Below are 8,616 nucleotides of genomic sequence, written 5' to 3' on the forward strand. Positions count from 1 at the left end.
TTTCTGGGGACTACATACGTAGTATATAAATTCATATAAGAATCATACAAGCATTAAGATCCAGCTAGACCGTTTAAGGCTTTGATTTCTATAGTTTAAGAAATAATATAATTTTTCTTTCTTAGAAAGACTTTGTTTGATGCATATCCTGAGGATCCAGATTATATGCCACCACCAGAAGACCGGCCAGGCGGCTTCAATTGGGGACAAGAAGCCAATGTACAATAATCGAAAAATTTAGCATTCTCTTCTTGATGCCGTTTCTTACGTTGAATTGTCCGAGGACGTTGCTATCATCGTTCCTTTCGAATTATATATAACAATTTTTAGTGTCCGGGTTTGTATACAAAGATGTATAACGAGATACACGTAAAAGATAATATATGTATAGGGTGTATAAGAGATCGAGCGATTTCATTTCATTAAAGATCTTTCGAAAAACATAATAAAAGCATAAGCTGATATTTTTTTAAATAAAAATTCGATACCTATATAAGATTTTACTTAAAGATTGCGATTAATAATCTTTAATAATAATCAAATTGTCATCGAAGGAAAGTTATAGTTTTCAAGGAATTAATAAATATAAAAGAAAGAACTACAGACCAAGTATTGGTCTTTCTTTTATATTTATTATTTTTTTAAATTTTTGAGTCTTAGTATCTGTATATAATTGTTGATGAACTTCTCAAGACATTTGTAGACATGAGAAAACGCGCGAGTATTTATACACTCTGCATATAGTCAAAAAAGTTACAGAGAAACGCACTTAAATAATCAGTAAACTTTATTGATTTCCCTAAATTCCATTTACACATTCATATGTATTTTTCGATACTCGTATCTACGTACAGAATTCAGATTCTATTGATACTAGCTTTGGAAGCTAAGTGTTGCGCTTCTAGTGCTATTACAGAAAATATGAATTAAATTGTTTTATTCGGAATACCGCAAACAGAAGGCCGCGAACTTTATTTTGTTTTTCAACCATAGATTCTTCATTAAATTTGAAATGAGTTGAATTGTAAGATTAGTAATTTTAGTTGTTATTAGATATTTCAGTCTATAAGCTGTTTATACGATCCTAATGTCGTATATAGTAGCTTATTTCATTCTAAACATATGTATCGAGTAAAATGTTTTAGTAATAATAAATATTAAAGTTTGTCGTATCCCGCAGATCTATATCTGCTGCAGAATTTAAAATTCTCTAATTCGATAGAAATAAAATTTTAATGTACGCGAATGCAACTGAATTAGCATTCCAAAGGTTATACCCATCTGTCGCTAGAGAATAAACTTCCGGTTCAGCACAGAAATTGTAATTTTCCACTCGCAAATTAATTAGATTTATTGAGAATGTCACTTTTGTAAGATATTTGCGATTGGTGGTAATTTTGTGATACACTAATCGTGCTCATAGTTCTTGCAAGTATCGATGGAAGAAAGAGAGAAAAAATGCCATTGTGACAAGGAGACTATTTTAAATTGTACTAAAGCATTTATTTATATTTATTATCGTAGCGAAGTGTAATCTATAGGTAACATCTACAAAGTACAAATCGTTAAATATAAAAAAAAACTGAAAAAATAATATATATACACTTCCCACACTTTGTTCATACGTGTATATTATGTACTATATGAATACAACGGAGATTTTGCATTGATAGTTAATAACTATCGCTTCTTTTTTTTCGTTACCTTTTCATTACGAGGATGATGGAAAGGTAATGGTTTTTTTTCTAGGACCAATCTATTATATAGTCAATTACTATACAGAATTGTTTAAAGTGTGAATTAAGTTTTAGTGTAGTTTTGTATCTTGAAATTTTTTTCTCTTATTTAGAAAAGGTGGATTATTTTTTCCAAGTACGATTAATAATTAGTTTGGATGTAACTTTTTCTGTGATTCTCGCGAGTGCTATGTGCAGTTATGATTTTAAGCTAAACAGTCGTGAATTTTTAACACAGGTCACCTCCGAATGTTAATGCAAATATATTTTATAGTGTATTGATTTAAGCAAAGAAATAAGAAATTTTTTTTTGTACTCCCACACAATTGCGAGGAATAATTATCGTTGTTCTAATAGTTCTAATAATTCCAATTTCTCTAAGATCCTTGGGGATTTTAAATCCTTTAAATTATTTATTTCTTTTGAATACTAAATTCGAATGTCTATCGTTTTAATTTCTTATAGTGTTTTTCAATGGCAGAGCTGGTACGCACTCAGTGCACTTTAAAGCCGTTGTACACAAATCGACGTAAAGATATACGTTTAATAAAAATATAGAAACGAATTAAACCACGCGAAATCCTCAATACATTTTGTTGTGGTATTTGATAAAATATATATTGGGTATTTTATTAATTGAGATATCTCAGTCAGATTAGGTTAATGTATAACAGCTTTAATGTGCACCAGTTCTGCCAGTAAAACGCTATTAAATTTGCACATATTTATCTTTTCTTGTATTTTTGGCTTCCAGGATCATAGGATGTTTTTCCATCGCACAATGTATTCCTTGAATTTAATAGTTAATAATTATCAAAGAGTTGTAAAGAAAATAATAATGAGCAGTATAAGAAATGATTTTATAAAACCATTTATTTCGATTTAAATAATAAATGATTAGCGTAATAGGATTAATATAATGATGTATAACTAAATACATATACGCAATGACATGGACTATAATACAATGATCATCAGGGCTCTATTGTACACTTGTTTCTTATTATTTTTATCATATCGCCACTGTTGCTAAAAGCACTGTGATGTCGTCTGGTTTACCACCTGAAAGATTCAAAATCTATCTTTTCATGCTTTTTTATTAAATACCTTGAATTGAAACTTTTTACATTTATTTATTTATGTTAGTGAATTAAGTCCAAGCGCAATGAGTAAAACAAAATTTTCATTTAATATTAAATTTCTTCTATGAGAGAGAGAGAGGGGTGGGAGGGAAATAATGAGAAATTGTATATGATGAGTTTCTTTTATAACTTTTCAAGATATTTTTATAGAAAGCGGTTTTTTTTGTTATTAAAAAATGCTACTTAAAATACGACATAAATAATTAGTACTTTTTTTTTACATACCTATTGCATCGATCCCATTCTCACGGGCATTTTGAGCAAACGGAGACATGAAGGCGCCATCAAAAGCTAAACGACGTGCCATCCACGCTATCGTGTTAGCGACGCATTGTATTTTCGTTGGATCTCTTTCACCTTCAATTTTACGCATCTCGGTGACTAGCAACTGGTCAGGCACATTGTCAAATACTCCGTCGGTTGCCAGAAGGATCACATCGCCGTCCTCGACACCAAAACTCGAAGTGTCGGCGGATTCTGGACTGAAAAGAAAGGAATATAATTATTAAGGGGTTAGACCGGTGTGACCAGCTGTAAAAATAGGTAATTTTTAAGCGTGGATTGCCGAAGAAATAAAAAAGCTGCAGACTTGTGTTTTGTTTGGTACCTTATTCAAGTACACATTAAAGGTATAAAATACGCAAAATAAAAGGAAAAATAATAATCTTAACACCACTTATTAAAATATTATGAAAGATCAATTTTTTTCGCATTAGTCATTGGTGTCGTTGATTCCGCCATATTGGATCATATGAATTAAAAACAAAAAAAATATTACTGAAGTGTATTGTATTCCCTAAGTATTGACCGAGCTTATTCAAAATTTATTAAAATTTGACTAAAAAAAAATTTTTTTTGGTTTGACTTGGCACAAATATTGTTAATTAATTTATTAGTATCTTGCAAAATAATAATGATATTGTAAAAATTCTCGATCAATGCTTGGAGAATACTATAAAGATAATAAAAAAATCAAAATTCAAGTCAATCCGATGAGTACATCCTGAGAAACCTTCGACACTGTTTTGAAAAACAAGGTTTCGCGAAAAACACATTAGTTCTACAACATAATCTTTATATCATATAATGCAAATTTTGTAGGCTTTGTAACACATAAACTAATTCGAATTTATAATTGAGACCTTTTGTTTCATATTCTACAGGTTTCAAACTACTTTTTAAAGCAAAAAAATTTTTTTGAATTTTAAAAAATTTTACACCAATCTAACTCCTTAAAAAATAACTTTTTACGGCAATCTCGTATATAACATAAATATATAAAAATATACAGATATACATATAAGCAGAATATATCAATAGATACGTAATAATAAATAATCTACCTGTCGCGAAGTACTAGATCAGAGTGTCCTGGAGGTGGCAATGACAATTGGAAAGGAGTATTGAAGTAATGTTGTTGCTCTGAGGACCGATGTACTACTTCTCCCCTTCGTACGACTACAAAACCGCTATCTCCTATATTGGCTGCGTAAATGCTGCTCGTTTCTTTATTGAGAATTATTACGCACGCGGTACTGCTACCTATAAGCCAAAGAAATAATCAATGACTAACATAATTTTAGAACATTTCTGAATATTTTTTTATCTCTAATTTTTTTACTGAAAGCAATTTGTTTACCTAATATTGGTTGTTTATTTTCTAACAATTCATAGTAACTACGTGCTAATAAGCCAGCTGGCTCTGTAGGTGTGAATCTACCCATGGAGACTAGCCTCTCACACGTTCTCATTAAGAAATTAGAAAACTCTCCTGGATCAATTCCGTAGTGTCGCCATCCTCCCACACCATCAGCCACACCTGAAGCATAACAAATAATACCTGTATAAAGCAAGTATCTGAAAAAGCTGCTGGTCAATTTTATATTTTCATGTACAAAACTTAACCTAAAAATAAAAAATTTGAAAACAAAATGTATATACATCATATAGTTAACATAATTATATAGTTTTAAGCAAAATCTGGATATTTTAATAAGAATCATCTATGCACATAGAATTGTTAACTTTAAATTATTAAGATCCAGTTGCACCAATGTTACTTTGACTTTAAGCAAGACTTAAAACTCTCTCTGTCTCGTTTTAAAGTAAAAGAGAGACAGAGACAGACAGAATTTAAGCCTTGCTTAAAATTGAAGTAACGTTGCTGCAATCGGGCCTAAGTACTTTATAAATATTTTAAATAAACTATATCTATATCAAAAAGATACAGTATTTATGCATTTTTATAGACATACATGAAGTATAATTAATTAAATACTTTATACTTAATAAATATGTATATAAATGTCTAACATTATTTTGAATAATTATCTATTTGAAGCAAAAATTATATTAAAAAATTAAAGTGAACATGTTTGTTTTTCTTGTATGTGTACCTTTATTTAAAGATATTAAACTTCTATATTTAAAATAAAATGTATAAATACGATGTCCATATATTAAAGAGAGCAAAAAAATCAGTATATATAAAATAAATTTAAAAAATAATGCTTTATGAAAGAATTACTGATGATAAAGTCACTTAAGTTTGGTTGCATCAACGTTATTTTGAGTTTAAACAAGACTTAAAATTCTTTACCTCATTTTAAAGCCTAAAGAGAGATAGAGACAGAGAGAGCTTTAAGCCTCGCTTCAAGTCAAAGTAACCTGGTGCAGCTGAGCCTTAAAAAGTTATAGATTCTTAAATTTTTAGTCATATTTAGTATATTAGAAGTCTTTTTATTTAAGTAAAAAAGGACAAAAACTGTAGGAAAGTGCAGAAAGTGCAGCAAAAAGTTCAACTGAATACTACATATACCTGACAAATGAGAAAATATATATATGTATTTTATCATCTTTTAAAATGTAGTTTTATGCCAAATCTAAAGTCATATTCTTTTTGGCTGCAATTTTCTTCACTTTTTTTACAATCTTTATTTTTCTTTTTTTTTATACTTCTCTCTGTCTTTGATCCAATGAATATATACTTATTTCATTTTAAGTATAGCAAGTACATATTATAACAATATAATTAAAAAAAATGGATCTTTTTTCCAACAGCATATTTGAAATCTGAATTATCTGTTAAGTGATTCACGAATTTTACATTATTGCCAGTAAACCCATGTCCTTTTAGAAACAAAGTGTAAATCCCATTCTACAATTGTATAGTGTAGTTGCAAGTAATTGGTAGTTGTAAGAATTGATGTATCACAGTTGAATATTGTCCTCATATTTGATTGTGATTTTTTACAATTACACCTACTTACAAATATGATTATGCAATTGTAAAATGTTTTAGTCCATTTTTTCCAGTACAGGATAAATCATCCGTAATCAGATTGAAACAACAATACACAAGATTTGAAGAGAGATGAAAAGAAAAAAATTAAAAATAGTTAAAAGCCTAATTTACAATAAGCTCTTTGTTTTCTATTTTTTGCTTTTTACCATTTTTTACTTTTTGCCTTTTTGCATCTTATCTAATTTTTTAGTTTTCTGATGTCCGAGATAAAAATTGATGAATTCGGAAGAGACAAGAAACACATGAAAGAAATGCGATTGTCATTAAAACGGTCGCAAAGAAAAAAAAAGGAAAAAAGGCATGAGATAAAAAGCAAGAAAACGAAGCAAAGAACACGTTATAGATTAGGCTAAAGTGAAATCCCTTAGCTATTTTATCTTATTGTTAGGCCTTTCGTTAGATTTTTAAATAGATGCATAGGATTTGGAAAAAAAGAAAGACATGGAGAAAACTTGAAGATGCAACTGGAAGAAACAAACTTCCAACACACACAGTATACATAATGTAAGCTTAAAGGAATGCGATCACAGGCTCTTTGGTCCCACCTATGACTTCAGTTGTTCTGAATCTAGCAGTGAACCAGGCATCGTCGCCAAACTGGCCCCTACGTATCCGGCTCCGGGCAAAGTCCTTCGGAAAACCACACACGGCGGAGACAAGCGAGGCCTCGTGGCGCCTGCTGCTCACGATAGCCGTGCTTGACTGTTGCTCGCTACTGCACGCAGAGCTGTAGCTCGCGATGCCGTTCCAGAGCGCGCGTGATAGCAATCGTCCAGTCCAGTAGATGGATTGCATCGCAATTTTGATTCACGGATATCACCACTCACGATGACGACGATGAGAACCAGCGTATGATCAGCATCAGCGAAGTCGACAGCATCACGACACACATTCCTTTTGCTTGTTCCGTTTCACTTTCCGGCTCACAATTATCTCGCCGACTCACAGTCGTTTCGATGTTATTGCCATCCTTTTTCTCTCCCGTTTCTTCTCTCCCTCCCCCTCTCACTCTCTCTCTTTTCGCGGACGAAGAATCGTGCGACGCGAAGCTGGCTACGAATAGTCTGTTTTTGCATTGCTTACACTTTTTGCACTCAGCATCTTCGTTTTCTCTCTATTCAACGCAAAAATATATATCTATCTCATTTTAAGTTCACAAATTTTTGGAGATTTTAAACAACGTGAACAGACCTTTTAAGTTCAAAAATTTGGGGAATTTCAAGTAATGCGAACAGGGCCTCTATTCTTGAAAAGTATCGCATACGAGAAACTAGAGAAGTGCTATAGGGCATAGGGTGCTTTCCAATTGCAATATCCTTAGGCCCAGTTCCACAACTCACGGTTAACCCCGGATCTACAATAGGTGTTTTAAGCCTTAAGCCGTAAGAAATTGACCAATTACAGTCGAATCCGAGAAGAATAAGCGACTGTGATTCGCCCATTTCTTATGGTTTAAGGCTTAAAACCCTATTGTAGATCCGGACTAACTCTTAAGCGGGGAGCACAGACTCTTGCATAACGCATAACCTTGGATCTTCATACGGGCAACAGCGCTTTGACACAGAGCGCTAATTGGTGAAAAGCCGGTTGTGGGGGTAAAATTTACCCTCCATTACCTGTTTTTCACCAATCAGCGTTCGGTGTCAAAGCGCTAATTGGTGAAAAGCCGAGTGTGGGGGTAAAATTTACCCCCATCACTCGTTTTTCGCCAATCAGCGTTTGGTGTCAAAGCGCTGTTGTCCGTATGAGGATCCGGGCTAACACGTAATGCATAAGAATATGTACCAATCGAAGTTCTCCGTTTCTTTCCCTTCCATGTAATAGAGAACTCTGGTTGGTTCAATTTCTTATGCCTCACGTGTTATGCGTTATGCAAGAGTAGAACTGGGCCTTAGACACTTTTTTAAGCCGGGAGCACATAGAAAAACGTAAGTCCGTAAGATGTAATCAGTAAGGAAATCGTAAAGCGGGGAGCACAGACTCTTGCATAACGCATAACACATGAGGCATAAGAAATTGAACCAACCAGAATTCTCTATTATATGGAAGGGAAAGAAACGGAGAACTTCGATTGGTACATATTCTTATGCCTCATGTGTTATGCGTTATGCAAGAGTCTGTGCTCCCCGCTTTACATTGGATTCGCTACTGGCCTTACGGTCTCTACTGTGATTGGTCAATTCACTTTTTGCTTGCGTGTTACGGCCTAAAGGCCCGTCTACAATACACGGAGTAAGAAGTAAGAGTAAGAAATTGACCAATCACAGTCGATTATTCTTCTCACATTCGACTGTGATTGGTCAATTTCTTACTTTCTTACGTTCTTGAATGTGTCATGGGCTTTACTCCGGATCTACAATAGGTGTTTTAAGCCTTAAGCCGTAAGAAATTGACCAATTACAGTCGAATCCGAGAAGAATAAGCGACTGTGATT

General features: G+C 32.8%; 2 protein-coding genes across 3 annotated transcripts in view; one reads left to right on the forward strand and one right to left on the reverse strand.

Moving 5' to 3' along the window:
* Nucleotides 1–501, forward strand: part of Der-2 (Derlin 2) — a 4,085-nt gene extending 3,584 nt beyond the window's left edge. The window contains exon 6 of one of the 2 annotated variants that reach the window (XM_018511853.1): nucleotides 130–501. In XM_018511853.1, coding sequence (XP_018367355.1) covers nucleotides 130–241 — 112 coding nt within the window. In that variant the 3' untranslated portion in view covers nucleotides 242–501. Of the gene's footprint in view, nucleotides 1–125 lie in introns of both variants that reach the window. The other variant, XM_018511854.1, reaches the window with a different exon arrangement.
* Nucleotides 502–2,359: 1,858 nt separating this feature from the next.
* Nucleotides 2,360–7,184, reverse strand: LOC108763897 (protein phosphatase PTC7 homolog). Its single transcript, XM_018511819.1, has 5 exons — nucleotides 6,728–7,184; nucleotides 4,518–4,697; nucleotides 4,222–4,420; nucleotides 3,104–3,360; nucleotides 2,360–2,798 (listed from the first exon to the last, which is right to left on the reverse strand). The coding sequence occupies exons 1-5, from the start codon at nucleotides 6,975–6,977 to the stop codon at nucleotides 2,749–2,751; spliced, it is 936 nt and encodes a 311-aa protein (XP_018367321.1). The 5' UTR covers nucleotides 6,978–7,184; the 3' UTR covers nucleotides 2,360–2,748.
* Nucleotides 7,185–8,616: the final 1,432 nt, after the last annotated feature.

This window comes from Trachymyrmex cornetzi, unplaced genomic scaffold (assembly GCF_001594075.2).
Source record: "Trachymyrmex cornetzi isolate Tcor2-1 unplaced genomic scaffold, Tcor1.1 scaffold388, whole genome shotgun sequence".
Taxonomy (NCBI): Eukaryota; Metazoa; Arthropoda; class Insecta; order Hymenoptera; family Formicidae; genus Trachymyrmex; species Trachymyrmex cornetzi.

Bases quoted from the DNA above. Each gene is read 5' to 3' on its own strand.
- LOC108763897 (XM_018511819.1), bottom strand. From the start codon at position 6,977: ATGCAATCCATCTACTGGACTGGACGATTGCTATCACGCGCGCTCTGG. The intron at 4,698-6,727 runs GTGGGACCAAAG...GTTATGCTTCAG, and splicing joins CAGAACAACTGAAGTCATAG to GTGTGGCTGATGGTGTGGGA. The intron at 2,799-3,103 runs GTATGTAAAAAA...TGAATCTTTCAG, and splicing joins GAATGGGATCGATGCAATAG to GTGGTAAACCAGACGACATC.